General features: G+C 44.2%; 3 protein-coding genes across 3 annotated transcripts in view; all 3 read left to right on the top strand.

Moving 5' to 3' along the window:
• LOC125723059 (uncharacterized) overlaps positions 1-19,872 on the top strand; it is a 54,887-nt gene extending 35,015 nt beyond the window's left edge. Inside the window, exon 3 of the mRNA XM_048999493.1 lies at positions 19,221-19,872. The gene's annotated coding sequence lies outside the window, so the exon portion shown is untranslated. The remainder of the gene's footprint in view (positions 1-19,220) is intronic.
• LOC125723083 (cytohesin-2-like) overlaps positions 1-20,835 on the top strand; it is a 341,447-nt gene that overhangs the window by 125,138 nt on the left and 195,474 nt on the right. The gene's annotated exons all lie outside the window — the stretch shown is intronic.
• LOC125723065 (uncharacterized) lies at positions 16,641-19,074 on the top strand. The gene is made up of 2 exons (XM_048999504.1): positions 16,641-16,942; positions 18,221-19,074. The coding sequence occupies exons 1-2, from the start codon at positions 16,831-16,833 to the stop codon at positions 18,964-18,966; spliced, it is 858 nt and encodes a 285-aa protein (XP_048855461.1). The 5' UTR covers positions 16,641-16,830; the 3' UTR covers positions 18,967-19,074.

Below are 20,835 nucleotides of genomic sequence, written 5' to 3'. Positions count from 1 at the left end.
GGCTTAGCCCACAGAGCCACACGCTGCTCCCAATGTTCCCAGAAATGTGAGTGTGAACATTATCAGGGGAATACATGTCTGTGCACAATTATTACACAACTATTAGTGTGCACAATTATTACACAACTATTAGTGTGCACAATTATTACACAACTATTAGTGTGCACAATTATTACACAACTATTAGTGTGCACAATTATTATGCAACTAAATGGAACACCTACATTTTCCCATCTCCCTTGTTCATTATCATCTTTCAAAGTGCGATTAATAAACAAACATCACATAATTTCCAAATAAACAATTCTGACATGAAATATCAATTAGTGAGCAATATAGCCACCTCCTTACGGACGCAGCAGGAAGTGTGAGTGTCCTGCAGGCTGGAGAGAGAGCTGCTGATGACGCGCTCAGCGGTCCGGACCCTTCAGAAGACTGTGCAGACCGCTGAGTGCATCATCGGCAGCTCCCTCCCCAGCCTGCAGGACACTTACACTTCCCGCTGCATCTGTAAGGCCACCAGCATTGTGACTGACCGGTACCATCCCACCCACCAACTGTCTACTACCCCTCTTCCATCCGGAAGAAGATTCTGCAGCATCAGGAGCAGGTCTGCATGACTGTGCAATAGCTTCTTCCCCCAAGCAGTCCGGCTGCTGAACAGCAATAAGTCCTCCATTCATGGAATCTGGTATTTTCTTGTTCTGTTGACGATTAACTTTTTGTGCAGCAGCAACCACAGCCTCCCAGACACTGTTCAGAGAGCTGTACTGCTTTCCTTCACTGTAAATCTCCCATATAAGCAGGGCCCACAAGTTCTCAATAGGGATTATGTCAGGTGATTATGTCATTATTCTGTCATCCTTAAGGCCTTTACTGACTAGCCATGCAGTGGAGTACTTCAATGCATGCGATGGAGCATTGTCCTGCATGAAAATCATGGTCCTCCTGAAAGATGCTGACTTTATCCTGTACTGCTGCTTGAAGAAAGTGTCTTCTAAAAACTGACAGTAGGTTTGGGAGTTGAATTTGAATACATCTTGGCATTTTCTGGGAAAGTAGAGTGTACCCTTGGGGAGGTGGGCTCCGGCTGGGCTTAAGATACGGTTTCATTAATGAGACTCACATGGTCAGAAGGTTTGAGGTAAACGAGTCTCACTGGCTGTTTCTGAAAGTGGGACCCCCCCCCCCCCCCCAATAAAAATCTCACGTCTTCAAATTAAAATAATAATTGTAACTCTCCACTATGATTATTCATGTTACAAGGTCCAACTGACAGCACTACTTTGAGGAGAGTTCTTCATCTTCTACCTGTGTGTTGGTAGAATAGTGATTCAGAACATGGGCTTGTGATCTGAAGCAGGCGGGTGTTCGCCGTTGTACCTTTGAGGGAGGTTCCTCACTAAATTAGCCTAGTTGTGGGCATCTCCATCACTGCAGTTTGCGAGGGCTTGGTAATCTAGCCACTTGCAGTTGTTCCCGTTTTAAGGTTCCCTTTTAATACCGCTTGTAATCAGTCAGTGGATGGCGATTTGGTGGAGTGTCCCGGACCGGCGTGAGCCAGGCAGCCGGCGGGATACTGAGCCACTACAATTGCTGCTGTTTTCTGCTTTTGTTTCGTTTATTTTGTTTTCGGGTTTCCTGTTTAATTAGTATTAAGTATTTATGTGTTTTGTTTAGTTTGTTGTACGTAAACCGTGGGGCGCCGTTGGGGAGGCTTGGTGTTGGGTGGTGAGGATCTGGTTTGGGGGGGGGGGTAGGTCCTGGCGATATAGCGCTGTGTGGTCGCTCTGCCTTCTTAGCCCACCCCCCTGGTGTGTGTATCTACGCCATGTGATGTGGTGACCCCGTGGAGTACCTTCTGACAGTGTCCCCCCCCCACCCCAAGGTAATAGCTGCCGGGTTTGGGTTTCTTTGTGTGATTGGAGTGTTATTCTAACATGATCTGATTTGTACCATTTGTGGGTAATTTTTAAAGTAATTGCTTTGCTGTTTGGTTTTTCCTTTGGAGTGTTAACTGAACGCAGAATAATAAAGGCAGTGTTCATGGTCTTCACGTCCCCCGGGCGGTGATTATGAATTTGTGTGCTTTTATATCGGAGTGGGCGTAGTCGGCAGGATTTCACCAGTACATGGTGCAGATGTGACTCCCTGATCGCTCCCTGAGGAGGTTAGGTGAGATTTTTTTTTGGTTTTTTATTTTTTGGTGTTTAATTTGTCATAGTGGAAAGGCAAAGCAAAACAGCATCATTAGTTTCCCAGGAGCCGCTACTATTTTGAGTAAATTTAGTTTGCCGGGCTTCGTTTGTGCCGTCTAGTTTTATTGTCCTATTGTCATTATGGACGACGAAGTGCAGCAGCTCAGGAATTTGTTGGGGCAGCTCCAGCCTGATAATGATCGTTTGCACCAGGAACGAGCAGAAGTTCCAGGTCCCTCTACTGCCACCCAATCCTCCCCCGCACCTCCACCTGTTTCAGTCGAGCCTCGTGTCTATACTGAACGTTTTACTTTTATTTCTAGAGACCGGAAGTGTCCAATGTTTGGGGGCAGGTCTGGTGTGAGCTTTGAGGAGTGGGAGGAAGAGGTGCGAGTTTGTATGCGGGCCTGGCTTCTGTCGTCTGCTGATCAAGCATTTTTTCTTTTTGACCATTTAGAAGCAGAAGCTAAGGAGGAGATTAAATATGGCCCTGCTGTTGAACGGGGTGACCCAAAAAGGAGATACTGGCACATGGAGAGTCACGTCACCGGTTACAGGGTGGTCCCACACGCAACTACAACCGGATCTTATATACGCACGCTGGCCACAACAATTAATCTATCAATTCAACAAAATCACGATACCTGAAAAGATCGCACATGGAACTCATGTTTTTTTTCATTGGTACATGTCAGGGTCTTATGTTCACCAGAAATGGTTGTCAGTTCAACAAGACATGTATCAGGATGCACCAAGAGAGCTACAGAAAGTCAGTGATACCAGAGGGGCATGCAGGTACTATGCATGTAAAAATCTGATGGACAGACTGCCAGCTGTATTGCGTGTACTACATGAGATAGATGGAGAGAGCAGTGCGGAGAGATCAGTGGATGCACGGGGCCTGCTTTCACAAGTAGACCTTACCTTTATTTGAATTCTAGCAGTTCTTAGGAAGATTCTTGGGGAAGCCAAATATCTGTCAGACATGCTTCAAGCACCTTCCCTTGATCTAGCTAGAGCTGTGGACCTAATCCAGGCCCTACAGGACACTTTATGGGAGTACAGGGGTGAATCATGTTTTGATCAACCGTGACAAGATACTGTGTACAGCAAAAATGTATAATGTTGTAGTTGAGGCTGTTTTTTTTGTGATTATAATTTTATCATTCCGTCAATTTATCAGAAGGCACATGCAGGACAGAGATACCACAAGAATAAATGACAAAAAAAGCAGCAAGAGAAAGGAGAAAAAAGAAAAGAAAAAAGAAAAGGAAACACAGAACAACTTTTCACACTTGACATGTTGGCAGCAAACTCATATAAACTAGACCATTCAAAGAAGCTCTTTAAGAGCAGCAGCCATATTCCTCCAGGTATTTACAGTGATTGCTTTGCCTTGTTAATCTTTGCAGTGGTACACTCTAAATAGACAATGTAATGGAATGAGACAATCCAGAATTGCTTCAGGTTTGTATCAGGGTGTATCCATCGCTGTAGTGTGGTTTTCTTAGCAGCTGTAAAGCCTGCGTTTAACAGTTTTTTATCACGTAATGAGAACTGGTACATCAAGTCATCGTTAAGCAATAGTAAGCAAGGCTCCATGTCAAAGTATAGTCCAGTAAGATCACATTACACACGAGTGACAAGCTTCCATAAATGTTGAGTCACTGGACAGTCCCAGAACATGTAGAAACGTACCGGTAGTGTCAGTGTTGCAAATGCTGCAGTATGGATGGGGAGCAGGTTTGATGAGATACCGTTTGTAGGGTTACAATAGAAACGATGGATAGTTTTAAAGTGAATACGTACATGACTAAGGTTTTTGGAAGTAAGGCAAAGATTCGACCGCACTGTTTCCCAAACCGGGTGGAATCCTAACCTAGAAAGTTCTAAATCCCATTTTGACAGAATCTTCAAAGGCTTATGAACGTTAAGGAGTAAATTGTTGTAAATGTTTGTGACTGTGCCTTTAGATGCCTCGACAGGATCGATCCAGCTAAACATTGGGTGATCATCTAAGACAGAATTCCATGGCACAGCATAGGCCTTCATTGTGGATCGTAGCCTGAGGTCGAAGAAAAATGAGAAGCCAGGCAGACTGTATTCTTTTTGAATGTCCTGGAATGTGCGCACAACATTCGCATCAAACGTATTAGAAAATGTGAAAACCCCCTTGGATGACCAGGGGGGACAAACAAAAGCTTTATAGTCTGACAGAAAGTGGAAATTGTTCCATAAAGGAGATTGTTGACCTATTACTTTTTCGGCGTTGTACCATGCAGCTAAGGTGGATGAAAAGATACAACCAAGTTTGTGTCGTGATTTACGAAGACCTACCCCTGGGAAAGGTAAGTCCTGGAGTCCGTGGGGATGCACTATAGCCGATTCAATACCTCTCCATGACACTACACTGCCTGCGTCTGTCCAAGTGCGCATAGCCCTAATTTGAAATGCCCAATGCTAGAGCTTAAAATCAGGGAGGGCGAGGCCACCGTCTGATTTGGTGCGCTGTAAAACTGAGAAGCGTTTCCTGGGTTGTCTGCCGTTCCAAATAAATTTGGATACAATGAAATTCAAATCTTCAAAATAATTTGGAGGTGGTACACATGGAATCATTAAAGACCAAAAGATAAGTGAGTAAAATATTCATTTTGATTGAACGGCATCTTCAGCTAGAGAAAGACGTGGAGACAAAAGGCTGGAGGAGATAAAGACAGCGCAGAAAGAAGACGACGTATGCAGACAAGTGACAAACCACTGTTTCACAGAATGGCCAGAGAGATGTAAGTTAGATCCAGACATTAAACCATACTGGCAGCACAGAATGGATTTTCACCTTGCTCACGACCTTCTCATGAAGGGAGAAGGACTTGTGATACCTCCCCCCTTGAGAGCGGATGTTCTTCAGCGTCTGCATGAAGGCTATCAGGGAATTACAAAATGCCGAGCCAGAGCTACACTGTCAGTATGGTGGCCCGGTATCACAGCACAGATTAGCCAGATGGTGGACAGCTGGGTCCTAAATGGCCAGATCTGCAAGTTTTTCGCAAGCAGGATGAGGAGAGAAGGCGTCAGCAGGTAAAACACTACAACCGCAGACTCCGCTCCAGACCTCTCGCAGAACTGACATCTGGTCAAACAGTTTGGATTACCACAGAAGGGACTGCTGGGAGTCGTCAGACCTGCAGATACTCCTAGACCATATGTGGTAGAGACTGATAAAGGTCATCTTTGGCCTACAGGGACTGTTACTAGGTCAAGTTGACTGGAAAACCACCTGACAGAATGGACTTGTGAACAAAGAGGGAAGTTCAGTAGAAGAGAGAGAGAGAAGGAGGTTGTTGATAGCAGTAATAGAAATTAATGGCAAAAGGTACACAGCACATTTGACTTAAGCTAAAAGGAGGAGGTGTAATAATAGAACTACTGTTCACATAATGCTCTATTCCCCACAGTGCTTTTGTGCCTTGTATGCGGTATTCCAGTTGTTGTATTAAACACGATCTAACCATGTACTGACAGTCCCATCTGCTCATTATACAGTTTAGTCAGGGTGATGACTGACTGATGACTGATAACTGAGGGGAACAGTTAAGTTACTTGGTTAGTCTTTATTTATTTATTATTTTTTTATTTTGGGTTATTTCTGTATTTTTTCCCCTTTTTTTAAATTTTCTTTAATTACATTTGGTTGTTTGGAGCCTATTGACACTTGATAGAGGGATTTAATGGACAATAAAGAATGTGCATCCTATCCTATCCTGTAAGGCATTCAAGTTTGTCCATCAGCCCACAGGCCAGCAAGCAAAGGCAGTTTAAAGTTTATAAAAGTTTAGATGAATGCAAGTATTTTCTGGCTGATCATGTACACGGGACTGATTGCTTCCTAATCGTATAGTTTTTATTGTTTATCATTTTATATGTTTTATCCTGATTAATTCTGCAAGGTTTTTGTGGTTTTTCGACCTCCCAAGAACAACTTCGATTTCGTTTTGTTTTTAGTTCATACTTGGTTCAGGCAGAAGTTCTTTTGGTAAGTAGTAGTAAATTTATCGGATTTAAAATTTTAAATAAAAATAATAATTAAGTTCCGTTTCAACCCAAGTAACTTATTTTAGTGTACTCGGCACTTTATTGCATTTAACGGTATGCTAATTAATCTTTAAAGTTAAATACGCTATATAAATTTACTGGGCTGGGAGTACGAGGTCATAGTGAGTTAGTTAATTATGGGGCCGGCTCAGTGTTGCGTTTGCAACATGTTTGCCCTTCTGGACGTTAGTGTCCAGTCGGACTTCATCTGCGAGCGATGTAAGCTAGTGGACTCGCTCATGGTCAAGGTTCGCGACCTTGAGGAGCAACCGGCTCTCATCCAATGCAACAGTGAGTTAGAGGAGCAAGTTAATACGCCTTTTATGGAGAAGGTGTGTACGCCACTAGCCGGGAGGGGGGAGAATGAAGAGCAGAGAGGTCGAGAGAGCTGGGTGACCGTAGGTCGTAGATGCAGGAAAGGGCGTACACACGTTGCAAAGGCGGCATCACCTGAGGTGACTGTGTCGAACAGCTTTAGAGCCGGAACAGACTGGGGAGGCAGGTGGGCCCTTGGGCACTGAGGAGCCCCCTCCCCCCAGGAAGAGGGAGGTTGTGGTAGTGGGGGATTCCATTATTAGGGGAGTAGACAGTTATGTGTGCACGCGTGATAGAGGGTCCCGTACGGTGTCTTGCCTGCCTGGTGCCCAGGTAGGAGACCTTCCAGATCGTGTGGATAAGCTTTTGGCCCCAGCTGGGGTGGATCCAGTTGTCGTGGTGCATGTTGGCACCAACGACATAGGCAAGGGTAGAAGGGCTGTTCTGCAGGATAAATTTATAGAAGTTGCCAATAAGCTTAGAAGCAGAACGTCCACGGTGGTATTCTCCGAAATACTCCCCGTGCCACGTGCAAGTCAGGCTAAGTTAGCTGAAATAAGGAAATTAAATGCGTGGCTAAAAGGATGGTGTAGGAAAGAGGGGTTTAGCTTTATGGGGCATTGGAGGACCTTCTGGAACAGGTGGGACCTGTTCAAGCCGGATGGGTTGCACCTGAACCAGAGGGGAACCAGTGTATTGGGGAGGCGTATGTGTAGAGTAGTTGAGGAATGTTTAAACTAGGGACTGGGGGGGCAGGGAGGTTAGTTAACTATGTCAGTGGGGGGAAACGGAAAGCCCCAAATAATCATATTGTAAGTGGGCACCGTAATAGGCCTACCCTTTGTTGTCTGTATTTAAACGCCAGAAGTATTAGGAATAAAATTCATGGTTTAGAGGCTTTTATCTCATCTGACTCTTATGATATTATAGGAATAACTGAAACGTGGTTGAGTGAAAAGGATGGACAAGAATATAATATGGATGGTTACACGTTGTTCCGTAAGGATCGTATAGGAAAAAAGGGAGGTGGTGTTGCAGTATATGTAAAGGAAAACTTGCAGGCAAGGGAACTTACTGATATAAATAAAACTACGGAAGCAATATGGGTAAAATTAGATGCTAAAAACTCAAATAGCCTAATTGTCGGTGTTTGTTACAGAACACCTAATATAGCTGCTGAGGAAAGCAGATTGTTATACAGTGATATTAGGACTATGAGCAATAAAAATGATGTGGTAGTTATGGGTGATTTTAATCTACCAGGAATGCAGTGGGACATTGTCACTGGCTCTTCAGAAAATTAACTGGAGATGGTGGAATTAGTACAGGATTGTTTTTTTACTCAGTTTGTTAACACCCCTACCAGGGGAGATGCCATTCTTGATCTTGTTCTCTCTAATAACCAGGACAGGATTGGTAAATTAGACGTTTTAGAACCACTTGACAGTAGCGATCATAACATGGTCAAATTTGAGGTTAAGTTTAGTGTTCGAAGAGCTAAGTCCAAATCAAAAATATATAATGTTAGGAAGGCTGACTTTAAGTGTATGAGACTAAAACTAGAAACTGTGAACTGGATGGAGTTAAATAACAAAACTGTTGAAGAGGCCTGGGAATTTTTTAAAAGCACATTATTGCAAGTGCAAGAGGACTTCATACCTGTTTCCAGCAAGAATAAATCTAGGAAATTGCAACCTAGGTGGTTTACTAGGGAAATAAAGCATAAAGTAAGGAGGAAAAGGGCTTTGTTCCAGCAATGGAAAATAACTGATGATGACAGAATTAAGCAGGAATATCTAAGTCTACAGGCTGAGTTAAAAAATGATATTAGACGAGCTAAAAGAAATGTCGAAAGGATGGTTGCATTGGAAGCTAAGCATGGCGTTAAAAGTTTCTTCCAGTATTTTAACTCTAAAAGAGCTCTAAAACCTGAAATTACTAATCTGCAGGATAGTAAGGGTCTTATAATAGTAAACGACATTGATATAGTAAATGAGTTCAATGATAGTTTTGCACGGGTATTCACTGTTGAGGACCTTAGTAATATACCAGTTATTACCTATCCAGCATTGTCTATAGCTAATATATATATAACTGAAGCAGATGTTTTGCAAAGCCTAGCTAAGCTCAAAATAAATAAATCACAGGGCCCTGATGGCATCTTACCTATAGTGTTAAAAGAGATGAGGGATATTATTTGCCGACCCTTAACTTTACTGTTTCAAAAATCCTTATCTGAAGGTGTGGTACCTTCTGATTGGAAGCACGCCTTCATAACGCCTATTTTCAAAAAAGGGGATAGAAGTAATTTGTCTAACTATAGGCCAATCAGTCTAACTTGTATAACTGGTAAAGTTATGGAGGCTATAATCAAAGAGAAAATGGTAGATTACCTGGACTCCAATAACATTTTGCGGGATAGCCAGTATGGATTTAGGAGAGGTAGATCCTGTTTAACAAATCTGTTGGAGTTTTTTGAGGAAGCTACTCGGGAAGTTGATGATAAGAAGGCCTATGATGTCATCTACTTAGATTTCCAAAAGGCTTTTGATGTTGTCCCCCACAAGAGGCTCCTACTTAAACTCAAAGCGACAGGTATTTTAGGTACCGTAGCGACCTGGATTGATAACTGGTTAACAGATAGGAAACAGCGAGTAGTTATAAGAGGCACAATGTCACAGTGGACTTGCGTTCATAGTGGGGTACCGCAGGGTTCGATTTTAGGACCACTATTGTTCCTAATTTACATAAATGATATGGATACCAATATATACAGTAAACTGGTGAAATTTGCAGATGACACCAAGGTGGGTGGTGTAGCAGATACTGAATTAGTGGCTCAGCAGCTACAGCGGGATCTTGATTTAATTAGTGACTGGGCCGATACCTGGCAGATGAAATTTAACGTCGATAAATGTAAGATACTCCATCTAGGGAGCAGAAATATAAAGTACAGGTATTTCATGGGTGTCACTGAAATAAATCATGAGAAAGACCTTGGTGTGTATGTTGATGCTTCCATGTCCCATTCTCGCCAGTGTGGGGAAGCAATAAAAAAGGCCAATAGGATGTTGGGGTATATCTCCAGGTGTGTGGAGTTTAAGTCAAGGGAGGTAATGCTAAGATTATACAATTCCTTGGTGAGACCTCACCTAGAATATTGTGTGCAGGTTTGGTCACCATATTGTGGCCTTTGAAAAGGTGCAGCGTAGGGCCACAAAAATGATTCCTGGTCTTAGAGGAATGTCATACGAGGAACGGTTACTTGAGCTAAATCTGTTCAGTCTCAAGCAAAGGAGACTGAGGGGGGACATGATCCAGGTATATAAGATTCTAACAGGTTTGGATGCTGTTCAACCAAATAGTTACTTCAGCATTAGTTTAAATACACGAACTCGTGGCCATAGGTGGAAATTAGCGGGAGAACATTTCAAGCTGGATTTAAGGAAGCACTTCTTTACACAGCGTGTAGTCAGAGTATGGAATAGCCTTCCTGATAATGTAGTGCAAGCTGAATCCTTGGGTTCCTTTAAATCAGAGCTAGATAAGATTTTAACGACTCTGAGCTATTAGTTTAGTTCTCCCCAAGCGAGCTTGATGGGCCGAATGGCCTCCTCTCGTTTGTATAGTTCTTATGTTCTTATGTTCTTATGTATAATGGCAGACAGACAATATATAAATCAATTTTGAAATCAGCCTATGGCTGGGCAATATTGTACAATAGTAAAGTTTTTTTCATAGGAAATGATATTGATAATTATCACGATATAATTTTATTCTACATTTTTACTTAAAATTCACATAATTGCGTTTAAAAAGGCAACGTGAAAATTGAGAAACGTGGAAATTGAATTGACTGCAAACTTAAATCTAAATTTAATAAATCATATATATGATATTTGAATGATGTGTGAATGTGCCCTGCGATGGGCTGGCCCCCCATCCTGGGTTGTTCCCTGCCTCGTGCCCATTGCTTCCGGGATAGGCTCCGGACCCCCCGCAACCCAGTAGGATAAGTGATTTGGAAAATGGATGGATGGATGGATGGATATATATGATATTTGATGTATACACAGGCCTATAAAGGACTCAGACGTCAATCCCTCGCACAGACCTATAGAGGACTCAGATGTCGGTCCCTCACACGGGCCTATAGAGGACTCAGACGTCAGCCCCCCACACAGGCCTATAGAGGACTCAGACGTCGGCCCCCCACACAGGCCTATAGAGGACTCAGACGTCAGCCCCCCACACAGGCCTATAGAGGACTCAGATGTCGGCCTCTCACACAGGCCTATAGAGGACTCAGACGTCGGCCTCTCACACGGGCCTATAGGGGACTCAGACGTCAGCCCCCCACACAGGCCTATAGAGGACTCAGACGTCAGCCCCCCACACAGGCCTATAGAGGACTCAGACGTCAATCCCTCGCACAGGCCTATAGAGGACTCAGACGTCGGCCCCCCACACAGGCCTATAGAGGACTCAGATGTCGGCCCCTCACACGGGCCTATAGGGGACTCAGACGTCAGCCCCTCACACGGGCCTATAGGGGACTCAGACGTCAGCCCCTCACACGGGCCTATAGAGGACTCAGATGTCGGCCCCCCACACGGGCCTATAGAGGACTCAGACGTCGGCCCCTCACACGGGCCTATAGGGGACTCAGACGTCAGCCCCTCACACGGGCCTATAGGGGACTCAGACGTCAGCCCCTCACACGGGCCTATAGAGGACTCAGATGTCGGCCCCCCACACAGGCCTATAGAGGACTCAGACGTCGGCCCCTCACACGGGCCTATAGGGGACTCAGACGTCAGCCCCCCACACGGGCCTATAGAGGACTCAGACGTCGGCCCCTCACACGGGCCTATAGGGGACTCAGACGTCAGCCCCTCACACGGGCCTATAGAGGACTCAGACGTCAGCCCCCCACACAGGCCTATAGAGGACTCAGACGTCAGCCCCTCACACGGGCCTATAGAGGACTCAGACGTCAGCCCCCCACACAGGCCTATAGAGGACTCAGATGTCGGCCTCTCACACAGGCCTATAGAGGACTCAGACGTCGGCCTCTCACACGGGCCTATAGGGGACTCAGACGTCAGCCCCCCACACAGGCCTATAGAGGACTCAGACGTCAGCCCCCCACACAGGCCTATAGAGGACTCAGACGTCAATCCCTCGCACAGGCCTATAGAGGACTCAGACGTCGGCCCCCCACACAGGCCTATAGAGGACTCAGATGTCGGCCCCTCACACGGGCCTATAGGGGACTCAGACGTCAGCCCCTCACACGGGCCTATAGGGGACTCAGACGTCAGCCCCTCACACGGGCCTATAGAGGACTCAGATGTCGGCCCCCCACACGGGCCTATAGAGGACTCAGACGTCGGCCCCTCACACGGGCCTATAGGGGACTCAGACGTCAGCCCCTCACACGGGCCTATAGGGGACTCAGACGTCAGCCCCTCACACGGGCCTATAGAGGACTCAGATGTCGGCCCCCCACACAGGCCTATAGAGGACTCAGACGTCGGCCCCTCACACGGGCCTATAGGGGACTCAGACGTCAGCCCCCCACACGGGCCTATAGAGGACTCAGACGTCGGCCCCTCACACGGGCCTATAGGGGACTCAGACGTCAGCCCCTCACACGGGCCTATAGAGGACTCAGACGTCAGCCCCCCACACAGGCCTATAGAGGACTCAGACGTCAGCCCCTCACACGGGCCTATAGAGGACTCAGACGTCAGCCCCCCACACAGGCCTATAGAGGACTCAGACGTCAGCCCCCCACACAGGCCTATAGAGGACTCAGACGTCAGCCCCTCACACAGGCCTATAGAGGACTCAGACGTCAGCCCCTCACACAGGCCTATAGAGGACTCAGACGTCGGCCCCCCACACAGGCCTATAGAGGACTTAGACGTCAGCCCCCCACACAGGCCTATAGAGGACTCAGACGTCAGCCCCTCACACAGGCCTATAGAGGACTCAGACGTCAGCCCCCCACACAGGCCTATAGAGGACTCAGACGTCAGCCCCCCACACAGGCCTATAGAGGACTCAGACGTCAGCCCCTCACACAGGCCTATAGAGGACTCAGACGTCAGCCCCTCACACGGGCCTATAGAGGACTCAGACGTCAGCCCCTCACACGGGCCTATAGAGGACTCAGACGTCAGCCCCTCACACGGGCCTATAGAGGACTCAGACGTCAGCCCCTCACACGGGCCTATAGAGGACTCAGACGTCAGCCCCTCACACAGGCCTATAGAGGACTCAGACGTCAGCCCCTCACACGGGCCTATAGAGGACTCAGACGTCAGCCCCTCACACAGGCCTATAGAGGACTCAGACGTCAGCCCCCCACACAGGCCTATAGAGGACTCAGATGTCATTCCGCTGGATGCATTAGAGAACCAGAGCGTACCTCTGGCAGATACGTGGTGGCTGTGTGGTCAGGAAGGAGGATTGAGGCCTCCTCTCCCCAATAATTGTGGAGGCCTCTGCACTAGGGGGATGTTAGCTAGCCAGGTGGATATTGACAAACAGCCCTCTAGGTCCCACAGGTTTGTTATGAGCTGCGAAGATGATCCCAGTGTGTATATAGATGCCATATGCCAGCCAAGGAGCATTCCAGAGAAATATAAGGTGAGAAGTGAGATAGCTGCAGGGTTTGAATCAATATTAATTTCGCCTACTGTTAACAAAAATGTGTAATGGAAAAATTATTTGTACTATAATCAGCAGAGGTTTATCAACTATACTCAGGAGGCACTCGCATCTCTGGGGGAGCAGCTTCAGGCCACCAGTCTGATGGCATGACAGAACAGGATGGCCCTGGATTGGCTCCTGGCAGAAAAAGGGGGAGTGTGTGTGCTGTTCGGGGATCAGTGCTGTACGTTTATCCCAATAATACAGCCCTGGATGTTTCATTTACTGAGGGTATGAGAAAGTTGCAGGGGTTACAGGATGAGATGGCGAGAAATTCGGGACAACATGACGGGTTGTTTGACTGGTGCTATAATATGTGGGGTAGTTGGCAGTAAGCCCTTATGAAAGCACTCTGTGTGCGTGCTGTGTTCATTCTTGCTTTGCTACTAATCTTTTGTTGTGTAGTTCCTCTTGTTCGCTCCCTAGTGGGAAGAGCGCTGTCTCAGCAGGCGACTATAGCTGCAATGTTTAGAGTGGTGGGAGGACCGTTTGGAGCGGCAACCTCCTGGACCAACACGGAAACGGATGACGACATAGACACCTTGGATACGCTCCTGCCCATAGCTGAAGTTCGGCCGTACCGCCTGTGAATACTCCATGTTGGAAACGCTGCAGCCTGCCTGCCGCCCATGACACCTGGGACTTTTCTGCTCATGACAGAGTGCCTGTTATAGTAATCTACAGTGTTATCAGTTAACCTTTCAGTTATCTTTGCATTAGCCGTATATGTTTATGTAATGAGCTTGTGGTAGGTGATGTACTCCTGGTAGATTATGTATTCCTGATAATATATGCAATGTATCCTGGGGAGTTCATTGCTGTTGGTTGATTCTGAGTGTTGATAGTTTGTGAGCCATGTCAGCCATGGACCCCGAAGGGGGGCCGCGCCTGTGGCGGGCTGGGAGTGGAATTTCCCTAGATCTTAGGGTTTTAGCCCTCCTTCCTAGGCTGGATGGACAGAATTGTGTGTGGGACTCTTTAGAATCCCAAAGGGGGGAAATATATGGGATATTATTTAGCACTATACAATGTAGAATATAATCATTACGGTATTATTAAAAAGCATGCCAAATACCCGTGATGTAATCATTACAATGTAATCATTATAATGTAATCAACACAATGTAATCAATTGAGTATGTATTTGCACCTTGTATTAGCCTCAAATGTTCTGTTAGCTACTTTATGTTAGCCCTGAATGCATGAATATCCACCTTTATTAGTGTTATGCCTTATCATTATGTTGAAGGACAAATATATTATCAACCCTCTAATTAGACAATGTGCAACAGGCTCACCAAAAGTTCACGGCTGAGCATTTTTGAAAAACCAAGTGGAGATGGTCGCACCACCATTACGTTCGGCTGAGGGACCAAACAGTAAAAGAAATGATGGACAAACTTATCACCTAGGGCTGTGGATTGATGTAAAAAACAATGATTGTGAATGGTTGAAGGAATGATGATGCTTAAGTGACGAGATATTGTTAAATGATAAGAACTTGTATAAAAATAGGTATAAAACAGTACTGGACACACTTTAAGTGTCCGGCCTTGGTTGTAACTTAATTGTTGCAATAAAGACTGAATTTGGATCTACACCAGCGGCTTCTGACTTCTGATTTAGCAGGGAATGAAAAACCACAAAACTAACATTTTGCCTTTTTCCCCATCTGTAACTGTTATTATGTTATTATCATTTAGAACTGAATATCCATACTCCCTTTTAATCTCATGCATTTTTTTTATCATTCCCCAGACTTTACTAATGTCAGTTTCCCGTCCTACTGAATTACAGAAGGACCTCCAAAACTCCCTCTTTGCTCATTTAACTACCCTCCTTACGTTAGCCTGCAACTTTTTGTACTCAATCAAATTCTGAAAGTTGTGAGTACTTTTTAACATTGTAAAAGCTTTGTTCCGAGACTTAACTGCAGTATCACATTCCTTTGTTTACTATGAGATCTTTGGTTAGTCTGCTTTGCTGCCTCTAGAATTACTGCATCATAGTTAGATTTCTTTTGTCCGACATAAAGCCGGCCCTGCAAAACGTCACCTAACGTCACCAAGTCACATGGTACAAAAACCTACAAGACGATCGTGACAGATCGTGCAGAACGTGCAGAGAGCAAGTAAGATCGTGCAGCACCTTTCAGCCGGCGTAACTGTAAATGTCGCTACTATGTGCCCCTGGCTTATTTTGTAAATGTCTCGTAAATGTTCTTGTTTGTTTTGTTAATCTTAATGGTCACTGGTCAGCTATTACTTCTGTTGTAATTTAAAGCTTCAATAACAAAAATAATAAAAAAAACCTCTCAGCCGGCTGCACAAACTGGACCTGCCTCCGTGACACAACTTTGCCCTTATTGGCTGAACAATTTTAGTCACACGCATGACGTTTGTATCTCTGGAAGTTCCGATACGTTATCTGCTATTTCTCCCGAAAAGCCTGTAAAGAAGTAAAGTTTCAATAAATGCTCTAATAGTACACATAAGTTAATCGTTTATTTATTGTTAGTTACTGTAATGTTGCGCTGCTTTATGTGTTTAATCGTCTAGTCTGTGAAGAAGGCATTCAAGTAAGAATTGCATTGTATTCTGTGCATGACAATAAAAACTTTGAATCCTTGAAATAAATGTATTTGATCTTTTTCCTGGCAGCTATCTTTTCACTGCTAGCACTTTGGATCAGGAGTTGGTTATTGTAGAAGAGGTAATGTGCATGCAGGTGATATTTGTATAGATGTATCTACACCCTTTTGGAAGTGCGGCCATCTCAGTCAGGTCTCGCACTACGAGGAGTAGAAGTTGTCTAGTTTGGCTGCTGTCAGTTTATATTACAAGTTTATATTACAGTTTATATTATTATATTACACTCCTGCAGCCGCCGGCAGATGGCGCTCCCCCTCACGTCAGCTGCAGTCAGACCTAAGTGAAGTGGAACGCACCCAACGCATTCCCAATTATCAAAAAACCCACTAATTGAATGGGTCGCGTAATTATCGCTATGAATTCTGGGAGTCTGTGCAACTTCAAGACCGCAGCTCTCGTGTTACTTATAACAAGGAAGGAATATTATTCAATTTTTTTAATGGCGACCGAATGATTGATTGATATAATGTAGTGTTTCATTCTATATCCTGTTTTGATAAGATATCGACATTTCGTAAACATTCGATATACAGTTAAACCATAATTGGTCCGTCTTGTTTCTTTGTCACCCAGAAACTTCACAACTGTGTTGTGAGCGGATTTTCAGCGCTTATATGTTTTTAAACTTGTCTTAAAATTTTGTGGTACTTCTACGTTTCTGCGCTTTTGTAAATGTAGATCGTATGTTTTGTCATTTGATTAAAGCGTTTGAAGACTTTGCGGCGCGCTGACACCAATCGGCCACCGTAGCTTAGCAACCGAATCATAACAATTCTTTTCCGTTTAGAGTTTTCATTTGAACATTTAAAGCAGCTCAGACTTGCAGTTTATCAGCAAGAGAGAAGACGCGAAAGATGTCCATCGTGAAAACCACCGTGAATCTCCAGAGGATTGACTGGCTGCTGCCGAAAGGTGCAGTCAGTGTGCGGATCGCCCCGGAATACATCCCCGGTCCAGTTGGCCGAGGTAAGGATGGCAAAATGATGCCCAGACTAACTCAGCACTTAAAGAGTTAAAGTCAGAATATGCTTGACTATTCTTCTTGAATCTTCTGTTCTGTTATCTTGTTTTAGAAGTACATGTCTAAATAATAAAGTAGTTCACCTTTAGCTTTAATATACGGGAGTCTTTTTGCATGTCTACTGCATTATATAATGAAATCAGTAAAATCTGTGGCTGTGCTGTGTTTAAACATCAGAGAAAATCATCATGAAGTGGTAAAGTAACAGCTGAATATGTCCTAATATACGGTGTTTCCCCGAAAATAAGACAGGGTCTTATATTAATTTTTGCTCCAAATGACGCGTTACGGCTTATATTAAGGTAGTATTTTCCCAAGTATAACATGCTACAGTATATTTATCGGTATTCATGAAAAAAATCCACATTTATTCAAACACAGACATCATGTCATCTTCTAACAGTATCTTTCCATGTAAACAATTTGACGGTGAATTTATTCATGAACAAAATTCTGCTGTATACTGTATATGTTTATTCAAATATAGTCGTCATGTCATGTTCTTCTGGAACATCATCGTAAATCTCCAAGTTCCAAATTCCGTCCTGAATATCTCGCAACTCAATTTCCTGTAGAACCAGTGTCCCCAATCTCTCATGTTTAGCAATAACTCTGTCCTTAAATGAGCGCCTCTTGTCCATGTAGCCTTCTCGTAGTATAACCGCATCTCATTCTAGTTACCGTACAATCCATGGGACAATAACTAGGGCTTATATTACGGGCTTCTTGAAAAATCATGTTAGGGCTTATTTGCGGGGAAACGCGGTAGTAATCAGAAAAAGCATAAATCTTAGTTTGGTACCTTGAGAGTGAATAAATAATGCAACTTATGGAAAGTGTAAGATATGTAAAGGATTTGACTTAATAGTCAGTTGTTGATGCCAACATTTGGATTGAGTGGGCTGCTATATTTGATGCACATGAACCTTTCCAGTGTTGTTTTTCGCTGTTGTTCTGCGTATCAGGGAATCTGTGCACAAACTGGCTTGTTTTTATAGGTCAGGTTCCCCTGCTGAAACGCAGACGGCCCAAGTCAAGACCAGCGCATAAGTTTCCCAAGCGTGTGTTTCCTGTATCCAATAAAGACTGCAGAATTTTTCTTAGTGTGCAATACCGACTGCCAAGTGTGATATCTGTGATGGTTGTGATGTAGTGTTGTTGTACAGTGACATAATGTTTCATTTAAATTAAATATGCTGTCCCCTGTCTTTATAATCCCAAAGGACAAACCAGTTCCAGTGATGCTGGCCGTCGGAAGAAGTGCCGCACCAGGCCGCCGGCAGCCAGCTCCCTGACCACGTCTGCCTCTCCTGGATCTGCTGCCATCCCGGTGGCAACCAGCAGGGGTCAGCAGGGCACAGGCCGCCGTAGAAATACGGCGGGAGGCCGGTCAGGGCGAAGAAGGAGGTATGACCAACAGAAGGGGTTAGAGCCTAAGCCCAGCTCACCAACCTTCTCCTCCTCTTCATTTTTATTTCCGTCTTCAGCCCCCTCCTCTTTTGTTTCATCCCCATTTCTTTTTATGGGCTCCTCTGTTTTATCCCCACACTTAGTCACACCTGTTAGCCCAGCTCCACATCCATATTCAGCTCCAGGCCTGGTTCATCTGACCCCTCTGCTTCAGGCTCCAGCACAGGCTGTAGCCGCCTCATCTCACCTGGAAAAATTCTATTGGTTGTATAACTATTATGTAACAAAGTACTCTAAAATGACCTATGACGCCAAGTGCTTTACTGAGTACTGGTGTCAGGAGTTTTGGAACAGACATTTAAATGAAATTAACTTAGCGAAACAGGGGAAGAATGAGGATAATGAGGGTACTCATTCAACCAAGAGGCGTAGGATTGATGAAGATGAGTTCATCTTTCCTATTGATGCACTGGAGCAGCTAAGTACCATGCCCAGGGCTCAGGAGATGGGTGTGGAAATGGGCTATCAGTCAGATGCACATAGCTACATTTCCCTGTAGATTCAGCACATAATTACACAAGAGTTGTCATACATACTTAGGATAAGATAAAATTAGGATATGTTACCATGTAGTTCTATAGCATAAGGTACTATAGGATAAGATTAAGATAGGACAAGTTAAGATAGTCTAAACTTGTATGCCATTTTATGTTTTACAGACATGATAAATTACCATAAGTTTAGGATAAGATTATATAAGATAGGATTGCATAGCATAAGATAAGAAAGATAGGATAAGATAACATAGGATAGGTTACGGTAAGCTTAAGATTGTATAACATAGGATTAGATTAATTATAAATAAAGCAGTCCTCCTTAGAGGGGGGGTGGTGGAGGGAATATTTAAGAAATAAAAATAGGGTTAGTTAACATAAGGTTAAGATAAGATTGTATAACATAGGATTAGATTAATTATAAATAAAGCAGTCCTCCTCAGAGGGGGGGTGGTGGAGGGAATATTTAAGAAATAAAAATAGGATTAATTAAGATAAGGTTAAGATAAGATTGTATAACATAGGATTAGATTAATTGTAAATAAAGCAGTCCTCCTTAGAGGGGGGGTGGTGGAGGGAATATTTAAGAAATAAAAATAGGATTAATTCAGAAGGTTAAGATAAGATTGTATAACATAGGATTAGATTAATTGTAAATAAAGCAGTCCTCCTTAGAGGGGGGGTGGTGGAGGGAATATTTAAGAAATAAAAATAGGATTAATTCAGAAGGTTAAGATAAGATTGTATAACATAGGGCTACAGTGAAGAAATCAAAAATTTCAAGGCAGCATGAAGGTAACGCACAATCAGGGATGTGCAATTTCTGAGGCATGTATTCAAAAAAAGTATTTTAATTGTGTTTTATGATTCATATTTGACTTAGTTCATGAAATAAAATGTTTTTTTCTACAGATCAGTGTTTTTGTATTTTGTAAAATACGAGAAATACTGTATGCATGGTAATGTCAGGTGTGCAAAATGTTTGTGCTAACAAAGGACACAGAGCCCCTAGAAGGGCACAGAGCCAGGCTGAGCACCACAGCGCTATCCAGCCCATGGCTGCCGATGGTCACATTCCACCAGAACCCCCCAACACTAACTCCCCAGGGAACTTCCAAGCAGCAGAGCAGATTCCAACAACCGAGGATCAAAGAAAAAGAAAAGATACTGGCAGGAAGAAGATGATCTTGTGGCCAAAGGTTAAAAATGTAGAAGTTTGGAGAACAAATGTGTTACAAATGAAATATTATTTGAAATGTGCTACAGCTTAATCATTCTATCATACATCTATCCATCCATTTTCCAAACCGCTAATCCTACTGGGTCGCGGGGGGTCCGGAGCCTATCCCGGAAGCAATGGGCACAAGGCAGGGAACAACCCAGGACGGGGGGGCCAGCCCATCGCAGGGCACACTCACACACCATTCACACCTACAGGCAATTTTTTAGCAACTCCAATTAGCCTCAGCATGTTTTTGGACTGTGGGGGGAAACCGGCGTACCCGGAGGAAACCCCACGACGACATGGGGAGAACATGCAAACTCCACACACATGTAACCCAGGTGTAGACTCGAACCCAGATCCCAGAGGTGTGAGGCAACAGTGCTAACCACTGCACCACCATGCCGGCCCAAAAATTTTAACAAATTCATTTTAAAAATCTTTAATCTCAGAGCCAATTGCCATGTGCCCACAAATATTTCAAGTATTATTGTTTATGATTATAAATGCCGAATACATTCCTGGAGCCTTCGATTTAGCATACACAGTGCCCTCTACAGGATTCTGTCGAAACAGCATCTCTCAACCTCGTTCACAAGATTTGTGTCTTTTTCACAAAACGTTTTTCTTTGTAAATCCCAAAATCTTCCTA

Source organism: Brienomyrus brachyistius, unplaced genomic scaffold (assembly GCF_023856365.1).
Source record: "Brienomyrus brachyistius isolate T26 unplaced genomic scaffold, BBRACH_0.4 scaffold45, whole genome shotgun sequence".
In the NCBI taxonomy this organism is placed as follows: Eukaryota; Metazoa; Chordata; class Actinopteri; order Osteoglossiformes; family Mormyridae; genus Brienomyrus; species Brienomyrus brachyistius.
The sequence above is the reverse complement of the archived record's forward strand: the minus strand, read 5'-3'. Positions and strand labels throughout refer to the sequence as shown.

Coding starts and splice junctions, on each gene's coding strand:
- LOC125723065 (XM_048999504.1), top strand. CDS start 16,831: ATGTCCATCGTGAAAACCACCGTGAATCTCCAGAGGATTGACTGGCTG. Junction 16,943..18,220: donor CCCCGGTCCAGTTGGCCGAG/GTAAGGATGGCA, acceptor ATAATCCCAAAG/GACAAACCAGTTCCAGTGAT.